Below are 21656 nucleotides of genomic sequence, written 5' to 3' on the forward strand. Positions count from 1 at the left end.
ACCCTGCTTGTTGATTCTACTAAATTAAAACTGATTCTTAGTTAGTGCATAGTTGGGTAATATGCTTGGTAGATTCTGGATTTTGTCTATGATATATAAAACCATATAAAAATTTAAAAAAAAAAATGCATTAATTATATAGAGCTTAGAGCATCCGCATTTGCAAGTCGTGGTATAAGAGTCGAATAGGGTGATGACTGAGATTGAATAAGAATTGAACAGGATGTGGGTGATGATATGAAATAGAGTTGAACGGGGGAGTTGAATGATAATAAAAAGTATAAAGTGGTGATTAGGATTGAATAGGTGTTTAATGGGTTGTGGGTGGTGTTATATAGATGTTTAATAGATGATCATGAGCCAATCCATTGAACTCTAAATGGATTGTGGATATCCTTATCAACCAGTAAAACGTTTACTCCGCGCTCCACAATTTCAAGAAAAGCATAAACCACAATTTCATATGTACTAATTACTTGAAGAGGGAAATTTTATTATCGTTTACAACCACGAACATTTGAAGGTTCCCAACATACTGAAAATAAAAGATTATTAACCGAAAACTAGAAAACACAGTTTTTTTTATTCCAAGTTCCAACCCTAACTTCGTTAATGGTGGTAGCAGATGAAACCATGCATGATGCATTTATTAAGAAAAAGGGCATCTTGAAGAGCCTACATCAATGGTGGAATCTTGGGTGGTGGTCACAGTACTCCCATCTTTGATAAATCCCGCAAGAAACTCTCCTCTATCGTAGAAAAACTGGATCTTCACGATCTTGAATTGTTCATCCAACTGTACAAGAAAATTCAAATGTCAGAACAACAAAAACATTCAAGTCAAAAACCCATTTGTAAGTGCCAAGAAGATATATAGTTTAGTATTCTTGACCTCGAATGTAGAGACGCCAATCATTTCAACAATTTCACCCGTAGGCGGTTGACCTTTGAATGGACCTTCCATGTAACCCCAATGCCTGAACTTATATGCAATCACCGGAGGACCTGAGTAAACCTCAAGAACCTCCAACGCAAAACCACGAGTAAATGTGTTTGTGAAGATATCATGAGACGTATCCCCAGTTTCATCAGAAGGATTATACAGTCGTAGATCTTCTGGCAACGAAGTTTGAAGAAACATATTGTACCCCCCACCTATCTTACCCACATCTTCCATTTTCAAGGGCTTCCTGCCTACAACCAATAAGTACATATATAAGATATTAGATACATATATGATCAACAGTACTTATAGACAACTGCTTCGACATAAAAGTTCAGGTTTCCATTAACTAGTTTACCATTAACAGAAATTGTGAGCTTTGTGACATCAACAGACTTATGATCTTGGGAATTCGGTTTGTGGACCAACTCCATTTCCCATGTTTTCACAAGATTCTGAACTTGCTCTCCCAGTGAACCTGCCGGCCATATCTTAATTACCAGCCAAAATAAACATTAGTTAATTTAAATAAGATAACCACCCTGTAGAGTTTAGCATTTGACGTAGCTAATGATATGAATTAGCGGAATAAGCATATATATCTAGCTATGATACGTGTGATTCAAAAAATAAATAAATAAAATAAAAATTACACGCAGGTTGTGAGTGTGTACACATCCGTATATTAGTTTGTTAACGATTCAAACTTCGAAGTTCAAAGTAAGCTTGGTCCACCAACACTCCTTTGGTTCATAAATATTGAGAAATTAATAATCTTTTCTTTATATTTTTGTAATGTTTACATTTCTGTAACTTATGTGAAGATTACTTTAGAAACAAGTTCGTGTATTAAGCCATAGCAGGATCAATATTATGGTCCAAGTCTAATTAGAAAAAAATTAAAGGGTACAAATGTAAAGATATAAGTATTTAAAACCTTGGTTCTGCCTTCTTCAAAGAGTTCGTTGATTGCATCATAGTTAGGGGGTACACCCAACTTCCATTTGGTGTTCTTCTCACCTTCTCCACTCATGAAACATCTATACTTGTCTACATCTGAACCTTTGTATTGATCCATTGTTGGGTTTAACACTTAGCCTCTTAATCTTACAACGTACGTATGATCTTAGTTTATATAGCAACTGGGAGAGTTAGGTGGGTTGGGAAGAGATTGGGACTAAATTTATGAAAAGTCTTGATTTGATGAAGTTGAATAAAATTGTAATGGATGCCAAGTTATGTGTACTTAATATATTAGGGACTTTTTTTTTGAACGACGCATCCATTATTTTATTTTAAATTTTTTTCATACACAATCCACCAATTGAAATTATATGGTTTTAATAGGTATCTAACTTATTATATAGTTCTATAAATATTGTATACTTATGTAAATCAACTTAATAAAAATTATTATTTTAAAATTAATAACAATTAATGTTGTTATTATTTTTAGTAACACATATTTATAAATATTTTAACTATACAGTTTATATCATTCACAACAACACATGAGAATTCGTCTTATGTTTTAATTACCAAAAGTACTGAAATTAACTAAATATAACCAACACCTTAATAACCAAAAGTCTACAAATCATTTTATTATATATATCACTCAAAAGCTAGCTCTATCTTAATCTATTTTAGTAATTAAATAATATATGTATTTATTCTGTAATTACAAACGCTTGATATTTAAAGGTTTTAGGCTCAGTTTATTAAAAAAAAAAAAAAAAACTGATTATTCATTTATTTTCTTTTTGACACTCTATAGGCTTGGCCCATGATGAAAAAGTTGTCGCAACTAAGTAACTAACAAATTAGAATTGTGAACAGCAGTTATGGTTTTGACTAGTTAGCTTTTTCCACTGGTGGTGTTTGTTATGCCATGGACAAATGTTGTTTAATTTTATACGACCATAAAAATAAACTTTTAAAATGCTAGTTTAATATCTTATTTCAGTTATTCACTTAACCCGCATTAAAGAAAATTTAACCAAACCCGAACCATATAAGGTAATCTATATTCAACTAACACAACTAAATACACCAAACATTATTTGGTCCGGATGAATTATTCGGTTAGGGTTTTTTTTGACACCCCTAAGGACATGTTGCTCGTTTTAATCTAATTAATAAAATATAACTAATCTTCATAAAATCCATTTTTGTCAACTAAAAAAATGTATTTACAATTTAAAAAGTAAATTACATAAATGATCCATGTAGTTTATGGTTGGTCATTAATTCTTTTTTAACTTTAATCGTCCATGTAGTTTTTTTTTGTTTTAGTATTGGTCTTGAACCGCCTTAAAATGACTATTTTACCTCTATATGTGATTTTTTTATTGTTTTTGTTTTTGGGAACCACCAATATTATCCCACTCCTTTACCATCCATGTTAAAAATATCTGGTGACACCCAACCCGCTTACCTCTGGCAACCACCACCATTCATCTCTGACAATCACCACGTTAACCTCTGGTAACCACCACTAGTCAAATCCAAAATAATAATAATAATAAATCAAACTTGTAACCTAAAAATTTGATGAAATCAAATCCAGAATAATCCAAAAGATATATGATAAATCAAATCCAGGATGATCCTAAATTTAAACCTAAGCAACCTTCCCGTTTCCATGGTTCATTATAATACCTTCTAGAAAAAAAAATCCTATAATGAAATCAAATCCAAGATAATCCCAAATTTAAACCTAAGGCAACATTCCCGTTTCCATGTAGATTATATACCCTTCTAAAAAATCCTAAGGAAAATCAAATCTAGAAAAGTTCCAAAAATCAATCCTAAATCAAACTTAAAATGCAAAAATGGTCCCTGTGGTTAGTCATTTTTTGTGGATATGGTCCAAACCTTTTAAAAATTGGATTTCTGGTCCTTATTGAAAGGTTTGTTTGTGGAACAAGTCCCTGGGGTTAACAACCATTTATTTGTGGCTGTTAAACCCCTCACGTGCATTGCACACAAGGGCATAAAGGTCTTTTTACTTGAGGGACCATTTTTACAATTCCTGAAATAAGATATAAAGACTTCCCCAACGTTCAAGTTCTTCCCCAAACGTTGTTCTGCAACTTTCAAGTTGTTCTTCCTTCTCTCTTCCTTCTCTCATCTCTCTTTGTTAACGGTCGGGGTGTCAGTTAATCACACGATGGTTCTCTGTTTTTGTGGTAAGTTTGCTGTTGTTAAATGCTCATGGACACCGAAGAACCCAGGCAGACGTTTCTATGCTTGCCCTCAAAAGGTAAAGAAATTCGTTTGCACCCATTTTGATTTGTAATCAAATAACATTTGTTGTTTTCCCCTGTTTGAAGGATTCTGCTTGTCGCTTCATCGGATGGGTTGATCCCCCCATGTGTGAAAGGTCTAAAGTCATTATTCCTGGACTATTGAGAAATATGAACCGAATGCAAGCTTGGTGCACAGCTCTAAAGATCATGTTGCTGGCTAGTTGGGTGTTTTTCGTGATTTTGTTCATAAGGTATGTTTAGGTTTAGGTAATAGGTCAATGGGGTGGGTTTTTTTTTTTGTTGAAGATCGATAAAAGTGTGGTTTTTTGGTAGATTAATGGTTTTTGGTACTTTGACCTAGGTTCTTTGTAGTTGTTTGTAAGGTCAAAGTAACTTGTTTATGTAGTAAATGACTTCCTGATATAAATATGAATTTTATGGAATTGCTTATGTTGTTTGTAAGGTTCTTTGTAGTTTTTGTAAGGTGAAAGAAAGGTTAATGTGAATAATTGACTGTAATGGTTATAATAAACAACAATAACCAAAAACCATAATAACCAAGGCTGCAATTACATAATAGACTACAAGCATATAGTCCAATTACATTATCCCAAAATATGCAACCATATATATATATATATATATATATATATATATATATATATATATATGTGTGTGTATGTGTGTGTGTGTGTTCTAATACTTATCATACTAATGAAAACCAAAATAACCATAAGTCATAAGTTTTTTAACATCAAAACACTTCCAAAAGTAGCAAATAACATCTGCCAAAACAAACACAACCTTGATCTTCAACTTCCACCTAACTTCCACCTCCTTGACCTTTGCATGTCCTTGAGTTGTGACCTTTGTTTTTGCATTTTGCACATGTTACACTAACATATTTCCTTGTTAATTTTTGAACTCCATCAGGACCCACTTTACAGCCTTCTTCCTGACTTACACCATGAGTACCACTCTGACTTTGACTCCCTCTTTGACTCTGACTCAATTTTTCATCCTCACTTTTCTTCCTCTTCTTTGTAGGCCTACCTGGTTGCTTATGATGTATTGGAGGGATAAGTGTGGTGGGACACAAACTTTTAGGCCACATTATTCTTCCTTTTATGGGCTCTACCTTATAGGAATATGCATTCTTCCATGTATCCAACCAGTATACCTTATTGACCCACCTGTAAATGTCACCAACATCCTCTGAGTTCTTGGTCATTTCATAAAGGGTTGCAATGACATGTTTACATGGGATGCCTATTAGCTCCCACTTCCTGCAAGTACATGTGTTGTTCCTAACATCTACAACATGTTGATCTTGCCATGCCCCAGTGACTTGGTATTTCTCACCCCCATTCCACCTAGCAATGTAATGTGATGCATGAGACTTGTTTACATCCAATATGGTTGTTGCAGTGGGTGTTAAAGACCCTTTTGCCTTGTCCATCACCTTCATAACATTACAGATTCTCTTCATCAGGTATTGTCTAATATACTCCAAACAACCTATGATAGGCTTATCTCTTCCCTCTATTATCTTGTTGTTAAATACCTCACAAAGGTTGTTTAACAGTATATCAGAGATTGCTCTGCCTGTTAAAAAAATTAACATATTGTTTTAAGTACAAGTGCACATTTAACATATAGTAATTTATGGTAATTTATGTACCTGTAAAATGGCTTCTTGCCCAGTGTTTTGGAGGAATCTTTCTAAGCCATTCACATGCCTCCTTGTCATAGTTGCTAAATTCTTTCATGCAATGTTCAAATTCAGGTACAGTGGTTGCAGTTTCACATCTCCATAAATGATCCTTGTACTCTTTCAATTTCCATTTCACTCTCATGTTCTGATGTATGTGCCTGAGACAATACCTGTGCTCAACACATGGGAATAGTTAGGCTATTGCTGGTATTAAACCCTAAAACAATAACAAAAATTAAGTATTTAGTTTGTATAATAATAAGTAATTAATAATACAAGTAAGAAAGAGATACCTTTTGTCGATCTGTGATAAAAGTAAAGTTAGAGTTTGAACCAAGATCCAAGTCTTCTCCTAAACACTGCAAGAACCATACCCAACTACTTTTGTTCTCTGTCTCAACAATGGCATAAGCAAGGGGGTAAATACCATTGTTAGAGTCCAACCCAACTGCTGTTAGAACCTGCCCAGAAAATGGTCCTTTCATATGCGCACCATCGAAACCCAAAAGATCCCTGAGGCCAGCCTTAAAACCTTTTTTCAGGGGACCTAAGCAAATGTAGATTCTTTTAAACCTCCTCGTTGGGTTTGATGGGTTTTGTTCACTGTAAACATCAATCTTGACAGTTGTGTCAACATTGGTTGCTTGCAATTCAAGGACATAGTCCCTCAAGATCTCATATTGTTTCGTATAGTCACCCTCCACGGTCTTAGTTGCAATAGCCTTGGCCCTAAATACTTTGTCAATAGAAACACCAACCTCGAAGTCCTTTTGAAGTTGTTCCTGCAATGCTCGAAGAGGAATCCCTGGATTCGTGTCGATTTGGTCCATGATTCGCTTGGATATACAAGTAGCAGTGCACGCTCTAATCTTCCTACTTTGAAGGCAAGTATGGTTGTCATTTAATGTCCTTACAAACCAGGGAGATTCTGTGTTTTACCTAGAAGCATGAAGGAACCAACTACAGTTTACTTTTTCTGAATTTACCTCTTTGCCCTTGCTTTTATTTTTGGTATTAAGGCCCACCCCCCCCCCCCACTTGCATTGATGACAGGGACTACACCTCTACACAATGCCCGAAGTCTAAGCTTGTCATTCTTTTTATAATATAAATTCCTCCTAGTTTCTAGTGCGTGCATGTCAATTTTTTCTTTCAATTCTTTCATTGATTTAAACTTTTGCCCAACATAAAAACTGGCCTTATGGACATTGCCAAGACTGCATCTTTTCTCCTTAGCCAGATTTTTAAGAACACATCTTCTTTTCCTTTCATCTTCTGACCCTTCATCTAAAGAATCCCATCTATCATTGTCAATGACTTCTATGTCCTCATGTTCATCATTTGTCCCAACCCCGGTATGAAACCCATCCATTTGAACACAACCATAATCCTTATCAAGATTGAGGTTAAAGTCAGTCATATCCACCTCCACTTCTGATACATTATTTTCATCATCAACAAGTTCATCATATTGTTCTTCTGATTGTTGCCCAAGATCATCACTGTCAGCAGACTTTTCATGTTCAGACTGATGGTCTTCAACATTCTCATCTTCTGGTGGTTGATAATGTTCTCCATCAAAAGGATCAAAGTGATCTGTGATAAAAGTTCTCATAATGAAAGTCATCATAATCAAAGTTATCATGGTCACCACATTGATCTTGTACCACATCATCCATGTTAGCATGCTCAACCTCTTGATCTTGAACCACATCATCCATGTTAGCATGCTCACCAGCTTGATCTTGTACCACATCATCTAATTTAGGATTCTCACCACCTTGATCTTGTACAACATCATCCAATTTAGCATGATCACCACCTTGATCTTCTACTACATCATCCAATTCAACTAAACAAAGCTTTTTGGCACAATAACTTTGACCAATTATTGAGTTCACCCTTCCATTTCTTCTATACTGTGGTGAAACTTGTGTAGGGACTTTGTCAAAGAGTATCAAGGACATATACCCTGCCAACTGTGTTTGATCATTAGCTTCATCTATCATTGGGGTTTTATCCTTTGCTGGTACTTGAGGTACATTTGCTTCTTTTGGAAGATCACCATCACAGAGCTCCTTAATAATAACCTTTTGCTTTCCTTTTGGAGACATAAAATAGGTCAGCAAATTAGTTTGTCCATGTTCTGTATACACTTCAATGACCTTGTTATCTCCAATATACTGAGCCAAATTCAAGACATCGTTATCATTCCCTAAAGCTCTAAGGCCAAAATCCAAGTCTTCATGAGGAATCCTAAAATGGTAATATATTACTGGGGGTACAGAGTAACCTAGCTCTAGCATCATTGCGTCTAGTTCATGAACTGAGAACTCATCAATGTCTACTAAATCAATATATCGCACTTCACCTTTAACATATTTCGTGTTTGGAAGCTTCGTAAAATTTCCACCATGGTGTAGCTTTATGCTGAACATTGTTGGTACACGCTCTACAAGATACAAAAAACATTAAGTAAGAAATTATCAGATGTTTGTATTTTTGGCTCTGTTCTTCATATCATCAAGAAACCTAACAAAATTTCGTAAACAGAGGATAAGTGAAACTAACCCTATTCATTTGTGATGTCATACGTCTCGCCTTTTCGCCTAATCGTCCACATTACGAACACCATTTATAGTTGAAAAGCAAAAACAAGTAAACACCTTGGACCAAATCTTGATTAGGGTTTTTGTGTTCAAAACGAATGACGAAGAAGATGGAAGTGGAAGAGATAACTAAATATTTTGTGATTTTGTGTGTAATATGGCGCTAAGACGGTAACAAGCAGGTTTATTTCAGGAATCGTAAAAATGGTCCCTCAAGTAAAAAGACCTTTATGCCCTCGTGTGCAATGCACATGAGGGGTTTAACAGCCACAAACAAACGGCTGTTAACCCCAGGGACTTGTTCCACAAACAAACCTTTCAATAAGGACCACAAATCCAATTTTTAAAAGTTTTGGACCATATCCACAAAAAATGACTAACCACATGGACCATTTTTGCATTTTTGTCTTGTTTAACCTTTCTATTTCAATGGTTAATTATAATACATTCCAAGAAGATGTCAAAGAAACATGATAAAAAAATCCATAAAAAAAATCCCAAAAGCAAACGTGAAATAAACCACGTGAAACCTATATGTTTTGCAAAAGACTTATATATGTGAGATCGTAACATCCGGATTCTTCAAGGTACTTTAATTTATTATATTTTGGATTTTGGGAAGTACCATGTCGTGGTGAATGCATCCCACGACATGGCGATGGTCGTTGTATTGTTAGTCTTAAATGGCCACCACGGTGTGGCAACCTATGGCCACGACATGACAACTGCTTAATGAGAAACCCTAATATATGGGGCTTGCGCCGTATTTAAGGGAATGTGATGGCTAGGGTTGCTCAACATCAGCCTCCATCACACTCTCTTAGCCTCCAAGCAAACACTAGCCTCCATTTTTGCTCTCTAAGCTTTTTGTGTTGATTTTTGAGGATTGAAGAAGAAGGAGGTGACTTCTAGGCTTGAATTCAGCAAGCAACTATTCTCACCATCTTATTGTGCATCTTTTGGACTCTTGTAAGTCCCCAAGTTCCTAAAACTTTTGGTTTATTGTGCATAAATCTAGGTTCCTATGTCTTAATCTTCATGTCCTTAATTATTGGGTGGTGAGATCAAATTTTGCAACTTTATGAATCTTCAGGTCATTTTGGACCTTAGATGCTATGGATCTTGACTAGCATTGAGTTTTAGCATCATGCATTGAAGATTTGGTCAAAAACCCTCATTTTGACCTAATAGAGTCAAAGACATGCATTAGACATGCATGTCTAGATAGTAAGGATTTTTTATGTTGTTATTTGATGCTAGAAACGTTCTGGAAATGGGGATCTAGTAGTCTTCAAGAGAAAGTGATTAACCGGCTAAGCCAAGTTAGGTTCTTGCCCTTTTTAGGTCTAGAAATGGGATCTCTATCCCTTAGAAAGTCTAAAGGGATAAAGTTGGAAACTTTACCCACTTGGACCTTGGAATGGACTAGATCTGGGCTTTAGATCCCTTAAGATCAAGAAAATCGACTTAATACATTAAGTTGTTGGGAAACCCAGTGCCCACGGTGTGGCATAGCGTGGTGGTTGGGCTGAGACTCGACTATTTTGTCATTTGGTGGCTATGGTGTGGCCAAGGATGGCCACAACGTGGCAACCTGATGTAGTTGAGTTTGACTTTGACTTTGACCGTTGACCTTGACCAAATTTAACATAGGGTTATTTTGGGTATTTTGAGTTGTATTTGAGAATTGGTCACTATTTGTTAGATAGGTGATCGGTAGAGCTAATGTTTGGAGTTATGTGATGTTCAGCGATCATTTTAGATTGAGATGTGAGTCTTCCTCACTGTTCTTGTGGGTCGAAGGCAACAATATCGGCCCATTAGTTAAGTATCCTGGTACAGAGGATGTTGTTATGATATAATGATATGTTACATTCGTGTCTTGGTAGTTGGTATATAGGATGTAGTATGTGGTAGTGATATGTAGATCTTGCTGATTGTCTACTAACTGGTTATATGTTTATCCGTTTACTGGATATATGTTATATGTTATGTATATGTCTACGTAGTATGGTTGTGTTGAGGTAGTACTGCTTTGTGCAGTAGCCAACACACCCGGGAGCAAGCCAAACATAAGTTGTGGGCCTGAAGGGCAAGCCAGAATTATGATGTGGGCTCGGGAACAAGCCAAATATGAGTTATGGGCTTGAAAGGCAAATCAGACTCATACTATGGGCTCAGGGATAATTCGTTATGTTAGTTGTGGACCCAATTTATGTTGTTATATGTTGTGTGTGTTGGTATTTTGGGGGAACTCACTAAGCTTTGGCTTACAATTTTAGTTTATTGTTTCAGGTACTTCAGATGACTGTGACAAAGCGAAGATGTGATCGTACACATCCTTTGGTTTTACGTTATTTAGATTTTTGGATATTCTGATTACTGAAATACACTTTTGAAACAATGGTTTTATAAACAATTATGATTTTGGGTTGTTTTTGAAAAGTTAAAATTTATTGTGATTTTTGGGATGCTACAGAGATCGTGTAATGAGATGCGGAAAATTCCCCACAATCCGTATGTGTGAAATCTTTATTTTCAAAATATTTATCGTTTGTGAGATCATGATTTTGATAAATATCATATCCCAAACCATGTAGACGATTCATGTAATTTACTCTAACTAGTATTTGAGTCATCTCATGCGTTGCGGCAGAGAAATCGTTTGCAATTAATAAAAATGAAAACTATTAAAAAGGGAATTAAAAAAAGTAAATTTAATGTGTGGGGTAATCTTTTGCAATTCGGATATAGAATGTGATTTACAAATGTTAACAATCTATATATAGTACGGTGACAATTATACAATATCAAGTGGACCATAAAAATATCAAAATAAAGTTTTGATCCAAACAATTATGTATTGAGTAGGCGGACAAAATAAGGTTTTAAAGCACATCTTAAAGAAATTAATAAAAATGAAAACTATAAAAAAAAAAAAAATATATATATATATATATATATATATATATATATATATATATATATATATATATATATATATATATATATATATATATATATGCAAGGGATTGAATATGTAACTTTAAAATATAGTAAGGGACGAAAGTCACAACTTATAATAACAATAGTTTAACTACGATGGATAAAAACTTTAGATAAAAACTAGAAAGGTTACCCCCGCTACGCGGGGGGCCAGAAACTTTCAATATTGTTTCTGAATCGATAAATATGACAGACGTAGAAAGTGCAAGGATGAAAAGCCCGGAGTTTGCCCCGGACCGTTTTTTTTTTTCATGTTTTTATGAAAAAATGTAAAAGTTTTGTCTGCAAGGATCAGAAGTTTCAAAACGGTTAAAGAATTAAAGGGGTATGAATTAACAAATTTTTAGAAAAGGGATCAATGTTGTCAAACCGTTAAAGTTTTGTGGCCAAACTTTAAATATTAAAAGGTTTCTAAAAAATATAAAAATATTGATTGCAATGACCAAAAATGTCAAAATAGGTAAAGAATGAGGAACAAAAGACAAGGACCATTTCCGCCAAAAAAAAATGTGAAAATATATATATATATATATATATATATATATATATATATATATATATATATATATATATATATATATATATATATATATATTAATTTGTTGAAAAAGACATTATAACAGTCAAAATCATTATTTTTAGATTATTTTATCTTATATTATATGAGTAAAAGTTACAATGTGATATGATTTTAGTTATTTTGGGTATGAAAATAACCGAACGAGATAACTAATAGCTTGTAATCACAATATCACATAACCGACATTACAAATTAATACTTATATAATTTGAAATGTGAAAGCATCTTAGCATGTGGGGATGTATATATTCAACTAACAATTCATAGATGCATGCATGTTCATCGATTCAATTTTTTAATTATTATATAATTTAAGGAAGACTTATTTATATTTAAAATTTAAGGAAGACTTATTCATAAAATACCGGATATTACCGACATTTTGAGATTATAAATTCGACTACTTGCACTAAGACATATGCCAACATGAAGGATCTTCATTAAATTTATTGGTTAATTTTATTGAATCTTTCGGTATGTCATAGGTTGTCGAACTTGGAAACGGAAAAATAAACGAGAAGATATTGATGTTTTAATTTGTCAAAGTTGAAATGAGATAATCTATTTTTGAGATTGCATATAGATAAATAAAAGTTGTTTGTAAGCAACTTTTGAGCTCAAAGTCTCGCCTAAAAATATAGTATCATATTCTATATTTTAGTTCGATCTTTTTTTTGTATTATTTCGGATTAGTTACTTTTGGTTTGATTTCGATATTTTTCTTACTTCTAAGTTCAAATTAAGGTCTCGTTTGATAGTTTATGTCTTGTAAAATGCTGTCTAAGAAAGTTTTCTGACTGGGAAAGAAACAATGTTGTTTGATTGTACATCTGATTGACTGTGCTGAATGATGAAAAAAAATAATTCAATAAAAAATAAATTTAAAAAAAGTTATTTAAAAAATTAATAATCCAATAAAGAAAGAAAGATGAGGGGTTTGGTGTATAATTGTCTTTCCAGCCCCTTCAGCCAGAAAGATATGATTTTAGGGCTTTCTGGGAAAGACATATCTTACCGGGAAAGATTCATTCTTTTGTGCAAATCAAACAGTCTTTCCGGTCCATTCAGCCAGAAAGATCTGTTTGGACCTGAAAAGATGCGTATCAAATGGGGTCCAACTTACTAAAGGAACTTTGTCTTGATTTAGTCCAACTTAGCAATAAGAGTAAAATATGTTGTTATTACTTCTAGAACTTTGATCCAGGAGGCACACCATTCTCTTTGGTTTTAATATTAGTTCTTGATCGAAAAAATAGCAATGCACTTCTGTTTAGTTGTTTATTAAAGCACCTGACTTTATTTAGTCTGTTACAACATTATATCTTTAGCTTTTTTTAAGGCATCGTACTTTAGCTTTTTTTTACTATAGCATCACACTTTCATTTTTTTTCCTATCACGGCTTTTGTGTAACACTTGGTTTGAGCATTAGTTGGAAACTTGCCAATGGAGAAGTTTCATGCATGGACTCGGCGAGTTGGGAGCTCAACTCGTCGAGTAAGGTCGTATTTCAGGGGCACGAATCAGAAGTGACTCGGCGAGTCAGAAGGCTGACTCAACGAGTTAGGGCTGTTTAATGAAAAACCCTAATTTTTGGGTTTGCCCCTATGTAAGCCTCATTAAACGCTCTTGTAGCCTCCCTTAACATCATAAGAGACTGTGTACGGCCGCAAACTCCCTAGTGTGTGAAGTGTGTGCATTTGAGAGCTTGACTTTGGGAATTTGGGAAGGAATCCAAGTTTGGAGAAGAAGAATCAAGGGGAAAACGCTAGATCTGACTTCTAGTTCGTCTTGGGCATCAAATTAAGGTATGAATCTGTTACCTTAAGCCTATTTTCTAATTGGGAGTTCATGACCAAACTTTGAGGAAATGGAAGCAAGCTTAGATCTGGACCTATCACAAGGGTATGGTTCCAGATCTGAACCTCACTAGGTCCCAAATATCATAAAGTTGCATGCTTTATAAGCTTATTCCCTCCCCATGAATGAAAACCTTGTTGGAGGATTAGTCTTGGTATTTACGGTTATGAAAGGCCCTGCATGCACGTAAAGTTTGTTACTTTACATGACATCTACAATACGAGAGGATGGATTTAAAGTTTGGGACCTTAAGTCCTACTAGAAAGGACCGTAATCATGATGAACTTTGGGGGACTCGACGAGTCGTGCAAGTGACTCGGCGAGTCGAGTGGGTTTTCTCGTTTATGGCCAAGGGTTTACGGTCAAAGGTGTACGGTTGGTGGTTTACGGTCGTAAACACCAAGGAACTCGACGAGTCCCTCCGGTGACTCGGCGAGTCGAAGAGTTATGCAGGGAACCCGACGAGTGAATGATTGTACTCGTCGAGTCAAGGTCAATATGGACTGTTGACCTTGACTACAAACTTTGACTTTGACCAGGGTTGACCCTGGGGGTATTTATGGGACTATGCTGAGATATTTACTCATTAATTATAAACAGTTTAGGAAGAGCAGTACAGGACATACTTGAATCCAGTTTGCCAATTCAGCCTTTGAGATGTGAGTTTCTCACCATACCAATGGGCACCAAGGCCGGCCCATCTTGTGATAATTGGTTTACTTGTTACGTAGAGGTGTGATATGTATGTGTGCATGATATGTGGTAGAGATAGCCTTTATGGCTAACGGTAGAGATAGCCTTATGGCTAATGGTAGATATGGCCTTAGGGCTAATGGTAGAGACAACCTTTATGGCTGATGGTAGAGATAGCCTTTGTGGCTAACGGTAGAGATAGCTTTATGGCTAATTGACATGTGATATGTGGTAGAGGTAGCTTTATAGCTAATGTGATATGTGATTTGTGTGGGGTATGCTCTGGGGGACTCACTAAGCTTTCAGCTTACCGTCTGTGAATTTGTTTCAGGTACTTCGAAGCCCAAGGGCAAAGGCAAGACGTGATGATGCGGCGTGCACTCAATCTCTCTTTTCCAATCTGGTTTGGGGGACACTCTAATGTTTTGAAAACAATAATGTTGTAATGTTGATGGTTTTGAAAACGATTATTGGAATCTTTATGTTTTATGAAAAATGGTTGACTAATTAAAAATGAAAATTTTCTTTGTAAAATTTGGGTCGTTACATTTTGACTAGAGCAATTTTAGATATTGGTTATTATCGATTCCTATCGCCATTTCTTCTTATTACAGCATAAAAACACCAAATTGCCAACAATATTGCATGATATAAAAAATACCAATTTCTCCCTAATGTAAAATGATAGAAAGGCCAATAGAATGTGGATTGCCATCCTTATCTGACCAGTTGCTAAAAATGTCAACCATTAAAATTCAAAATGAACACCAAATATGGATATGAAAGGCATAAATAGTATGCCTCATCGTCAACCAAGGGTTCCAGCTACAAAGAGTGGGAGTCCAACAGTCTAATTCCTAGTTAATTATTATAGGTGGTTGAAGATGAAAACTATGGTACCTCATGCTTCCAGTCTTGATGGAGCTTTCAAACAATTTCCATAAAGGGACCAAAATCAACTCATAAATCAAAAGAAACTCAAGTTTAGCAAATGTTTTTAACAGTTATCAAACACTCAAAATACTTGCAAAACAAATCAATCTCAACAGTATCATATAATAATGACAGACAATTAATAAAAAGGTTTGACTCTTAACAAATGAAATGTATGATATTGTTTTTGCTCAACAATCGATAGTACCAAATGCCAATTCATGTATTTGAAAATGTTATGATTGACAAATCCAACCCAAAACATATTCACAACTTCCCAAACATATTGACATTCTAAGTTGATTGATATTAGACATATATAATATACAATCTTCTAAATCGACATATTAAAATTGATTCTTTTATCTTTATTATTATCTCCTATTTTCTAGCTAGATATTGTATCCTTTTTATTGTATTGTATATAAAAGGATTTTATGATCCCTGAATGAAATAATAGAGATATCGATTTTATCATGGTATCAGAGCAGGAAACCTAGTTGCTCTGCGAAACCCTAAACCTCCATCTCCATCGCAACTGACGATGACGAATCATCAAATAAGAACAAAAACAACAACACATCGGATTATGACTTTCCTTACTATATTCACCCATCTGATACCTAGACAGTTGCAAGTTAATGAGCCTTTGTCTAATAAAAACTACACTGATTGGATCCAAGAGATGGAGAATTTCCTGTTCGCCAAGAACAATATTGGCTTCATAGACGACACCATTGTGAAACCATAGAAGACATCGAAGGAGTATATGGCATGGATGAGATGTTATGTTATGATAACGGGATGGCTTACTACAGCCATGGAGAAGGAAAAAAGAAAAATCATCAAGTACGCCAACACTGCTTCGGAAATATGGTTGGATCTTCGTAAAAGAGTTGGAAAAGAAAGTGCTCCTAGGGCTTATGAGCTGAAGAACCAACTCACCACCAATAGAAGAGAATGTACTTTTATTTCTGCCTACTACACCAAGTTGCGATCCCTATGGGATGAGATTCAATCAACCTTCCCTATACCAAAGTGCACTTGCAATGGTTGCACTTGTGGGATAGGGAGACGTTTCATTAAACATCAGGAGAAGGAGAAGTTGTATGAATTTCTCATGGGCTTAGATGGTGACTTTAATGTCATCAAAACTTAAATACTCGTTACTTCACCAACATTGAATATGGGATCAGATTATCACCTTGTCGTTGAAGACGAACACCAAAGGAACATCACCAACGATAAGAAACCTTCCATAGAGGTTGTTGCCTTCAAATCATGTGTGCCCAACAAGCAAGACGGGAACTCTTTGCAAAATAACAAATCAAATCAAAGTTCTACAAAGAGAGAGACAGATATCCAACATTGCACTATTGGGTACCCAGATTGGTGGTCAGGCAAGGGCAAAGTGGACAAAGACAAACTGAGAGTTGCTTGTGTTGACACCAGCCCTATCCCAAGTCTTACAACAGACCAGTATAAAGCCTTCTTGAAGCACTTTGGAGGACCCACTAAACTGGAAGGTGAAGAAACCATGCCAATGGCTAACATGACGAGTAGATTGGATGATGAAATTGATTAGTTCGTTGACGTTGGTGAAATTGAACATACAAATTATAGGGCAAACATTCACTTCAGCAAAACCAAACATGCATCTGTGAGACCTGCTGCGAATAATAATGGAGATGTCATACCGGCTGAAGGAAGAAGCCATTACACCTTACCGAGTGGCATCAAAATTGATGGAATCCTTCATGTTCCTCAATTTAATTGCAACCTTTTATATGTTAGTCGGTTAACAAAAAACCTTCAATGCATCATCACCTTTTTCCCGGATTTTTGTGTAATGTATGGTCTTCGGTCGAGGAACTTGATTGGTGCAGGTGATTGTCGAAGGGGGTTGTATCCTATGGTGATTTTCGAAGAAGAGAGAGTGTCTATGCATATCACGATGGAGAGATGACACAAGAGATTGGGTTACGCTTTAGAAGGAAAGTTAGTTAAATTAGATTTTCTTAAAAACATTGCTTTTAGTTTTAAGAATAAATTATGTGATTCTGGCTCAAAGGCAATACATACCAAATTTCCTTTTGTTCTAAGTCAAATAAAACAAGTCAATGCTTTTAGTTAATTCATTGTGATGTTTGGGGAAAATACTGCATACCTTCTCTCACGAGTGCTAATTATTTCCTAACAATTGTTGATGATTTTAGTAGGTGTGTATGGAATTCCTAATAAAAAACAAAGATCATGGTAGTAGATGTTTAATCGATTTTCATAAAATGGTTGAGAATCAATTTGGGAATTCACTTCTCATGTCATGACCTATTTTTACAAAAAAAAAAAAAAAAAAAAAAAAAAAAAAAAAAAAGAACATGCCATTCTTTTTTAAACAACTTATCCTCACACACCCCCAACAAAATGGGGTTGTTGAGCGCAGAGACAAGCATCTTTTAGATACAACTCGTGTTTTAAGATTTGAGGATGGTCTTCGAAAGTAATTATGGGGAGAGTGTGTATTGACCGTTGCCTACATAATCAATCGGTTACCATCTACATCCCTCTAAAAAAACTCCATACGAAGTGTTATTTAGGGAGATACCTGATTATGAACACATGAAGGTTTTTTCTTGTTTAACATATTACAGAAGCAATGAAACCAAAGGTGAAAAATTCAAAGTAGGGGGAGACCAGGTATTTTCTTGGGCTACACACATGGAACGAAAGGGTATAAGATCTTAGACATAGAAAAGAGAAAAAAGTTTTTGTAGCAAGAAACACCAAGTTTCATGAGGACATTTTCCTTTTCCTACAAATTCCATGCATGATAAAGAGGAACCATGTGATTTTTTATGAGACTTTAGCTCAATTTTCCCAATAAAATAATCATGAAACACAATTTGAAGAACTTAAACAAGAGACTAAGAACATGTGTAGTGATTCAGGCCCATGACTCCAAGATGAGATCGTGAGTCCACAGGTCGATGGTGCGGTCACTAGCCCATAAGACTTGGACCTTGATACTTTTCCCAGAAGTCCAGAAACCCAAACCTCCACCACCATGAGGCCTCAAAGAAATCGTGTTCCGCCAAAGCATTTGAATGATTACATTATGCAGCTTCCCCCTTTGGTTAATCCCACTCAGTCCGCACCAAATCAAAGCTCCACGACGGTACACCCAATTGCCAATTTTTATCTTCTGATAAATCTAACTCTCATAAAATGTTCTTAGCGATCATCACCTCAAATGATGAACCAGGTTGCTTCAAACAAGCCATGCAGGATCCTCGTTAGATTGATGCCATGAAAAATGAGATTCAAGCACTTGAACCAATGAGACGTGGACTTTGGAAACGCTCCCAAAAGGAAAATGTGCTATTGATTCTACGTGGGTCTACAAAATAAAGTACAATCCTAATGAGGAAATCGAACGATACAAGGCGAGACTTGTTGCAAAAGGCTTCACACAAAATGAAGGAGTAGATTTTCATGACACCTTTGCTCCCATTGCGAAGCTTGTTACTTTATTAAACTTTATATTTAATTAAACTTAAAAATATGAAGATGCCTCAAGGATTTTCTAAAGAAAATGACAATAGAGTTTGCCGTTTGAGAAAGTCTCTCTATGGTCTAAAGCTAGCCTCCAGGAATTGGTACAAGAAGTTTACTATCGCTCTCTTGGGTCTTAATTTCAAACAATCAAAATCTGATCACTCTCTATTCCTTCATAAACAAGGTAGCACTTTCATTGCAATTCTTATCTATGTTGATGACGTGATTAGTGTGGGTGTAACATCCCGGAACATCAGAAGTAGAGTTGAAGGGCTAAAAGTGTAAGTGGGAAAGGTCAACTCGGCGAGTCCACGAGTGGACTCGACAAGTAGGGTCGCGACTCTGGTCGCGTGTTAAGTGACCAACTCAGCGAGTAGCATGGGTGGACTCGGCGAGTTGGTGCTGAGTGGAGAAAACCCTAATTTCGGAGGTTGAGCCTTGTATAAAGAACATAACACTTCTTCCCCAGCCTCTTTACCTCCCCTTTGAGTTCCAAAAACCCTAAATTCGTGTGAGCCTTCCTTGTTGAGAGATTAGAGCCTTAGAGGAGGTAATCTTGGAAGGAAATTGAAGAGCAAGAAGAGTGGAGAAAGGGGCTTTGTAGAGAATTGGTTCATTCATCAGTGGGGGCCTTCATTTGAGGTAATAATCTTCTGTTTGAGCCTTTGTACATCTAGATCTATCATTTGTGGGGGGTTTTGGGGCATAAATGAGGTCCATCTCGAGTTTGGTGTAAGATCTGAGGTTGCTACGTCAGATCTAGGTTGTTAATGATCCAGAAAGCCATAAAGTCTATGCTCAAGAGTTGTTGGTGAAGTTCTTTTGTCCCAAACCCTAGCCCTAGAGTGTAAAATGCCTAGATCTCCTTGGATCCACCTAAAGTTTGCCACTTTACGTGATGGATGGCTTGTAAAAGAGTAGATCTATAGTTTAGAGCTTCTACATGGCTTGGAAAGCCTCTGTATGGTTTCAGATCTAGGGGTACTCGGCGAGTTGCTTGAAGATAGGCTGGAACTCGACGAGTTGGAAGAACAACTCGGCAAGTTGGATGAATATGGGCAGGAACTCGGCGAGTTGGAAGAACAACTCGGCGAGTTGGTTGCAGATAGCCTTGCACTCGGCGAGTCTGTTCTTGGACTCGGCGAGTCTGGTCGTGAGGTCCTAACCTTTCTTCTGGTTGAGTTGTGAATCGGTGAGTTAAGGAATGACTCGGTGAGTCGAGTGTGAAAGGACTCAGAGTTGTTGGACTCGGCGAGTCTCGGGGTGACTCGGCGAGTTGAGTCACGGATTGGGGAAGTTCTGTACTTGGGGACTCGGCGAGTCATCGGGTTGACTCAGCGAATAAAGTCAGTCAGGGGTTAACTTTGACTTTGACTTTGACCAAGGGTTGACCAGTTGATTTCCAGGGGCATTTTGGTAATTGTTGGCATTTGTTTTGAGTTTACTGTTTTGGTGGTTGGTCAGTGGTGGAGATCGTATCAGTGGTCAGAGCAGCTTGGGTTTATCTGTTCAGTCGGCAGTTGCGAGGTGAGTTATCCTCACTATATCGACAGGGTCTACGGCACCAAGGTCGGCCGGTTTATCGGATGGTGATCCGGGTATCATTGTTATGTTTTTGTTTGTTGTGTTGCATTCTGGTAGTTAGGATGGTATATGTTAGAGACCTGGTTAAGGTCGGTATCCTGGTATATAGGATGATGCTATGCTAGTGACCAGTTAGGTCGGTATCCTGGTTAGGATGATGTTATGCTATGTGATCTGTTAGATCGGTTTGATTGGATGTGATATGTTATATGATTGAATGTTTATGTGCACATGGTTGTTGGACTGGGGTTGGGTTGAGGCGGGACCTGCTTTGTGCTGTAGGCCAACATACCCAGGGCGGACCGGTTATCCCGAAGGCCCAGCGAGCGGTCCGGATAGGCTGTAGGCCCCAAGAGGGAGGACCAGACGTGCCGAGGCTCAGAGAGTGGACCAGGCCGACTGAAGGCCCAGTGCGGGCGGACCAGTCATACTGTAGACTCAGAGAGTGGACCAGGTGGATTGAAGGCCCGCTGCGGGCGGACCAATCACACTATAGACTCGATGTATGTGGTTAGACTCAGAGGGTGAACCAGGTGGACTGAAGGCCGGTGCGGCGGACCAGTCACACAGTAGACCCGAAGTGCATGGTTGTTCTATGTTCTGTTATGTTATGGCATGTTATGCGTGTATGGTATATGTGGTTGGTATTTTAGGGATATCTCACTAAGCTTTCGGGCTTACAGTTGTGGTTTAATGTTTTCAGGTTCTTCAGGAGACCGTGGCAAGGCAAAGGCGTGATCGTACCGCTCCTCATGATTATGAGTTGTGATGTGATTCTGGGAAGACTCTGAAATAATTGTATTGAAAACCTTTTTGTAATAATTTTATGAAATCGGGTGGTTTTTGAAAAGTTTAAATTGGTTGGAATTTTATGGTCGTTACAAGTTGGTATCAGAGCCTTGGTTTGAGTGAATTGGAGGAACATTCGTG

General features: G+C 36.6%; 2 protein-coding genes across 2 annotated transcripts; both read right to left on the minus strand.

The window, feature by feature from the left end:
- Window positions 1-433: 433 nt before the first annotated feature.
- On the minus strand, window positions 434-2140 carry LOC145067450 (pathogen-related protein-like). The gene is made up of 4 exons (XM_079014592.1): window positions 1881-2140; window positions 1302-1434; window positions 893-1194; window positions 434-796 (listed from the first exon to the last, which is right to left on the minus strand). The coding sequence occupies exons 1-4, from the start codon at window positions 2019-2021 to the stop codon at window positions 650-652; spliced, it is 723 nt and encodes a 240-aa protein (XP_078870718.1). The 5' UTR covers window positions 2022-2140; the 3' UTR covers window positions 434-649.
- A 2877-nt stretch (window positions 2141-5017) lies between these two features.
- On the minus strand, window positions 5018-6738 carry LOC145051358 (uncharacterized). The gene is made up of 3 exons (XM_078999388.1): window positions 6185-6738; window positions 5876-6078; window positions 5018-5799 (listed from the first exon to the last, which is right to left on the minus strand). The coding sequence occupies exons 1-3, from the start codon at window positions 6736-6738 to the stop codon at window positions 5018-5020; spliced, it is 1539 nt and encodes a 512-aa protein (XP_078855514.1).
- Window positions 6739-21656: the final 14918 nt, after the last annotated feature.

Source organism: Lactuca serriola, chromosome 1, assembly GCF_051521515.1.
Source record: "Lactuca serriola cultivar US96UC23 chromosome 1, Lser_US96UC23_V15, whole genome shotgun sequence".
NCBI lineage: Eukaryota > Viridiplantae > Streptophyta > Magnoliopsida > Asterales > Asteraceae > Lactuca > Lactuca serriola.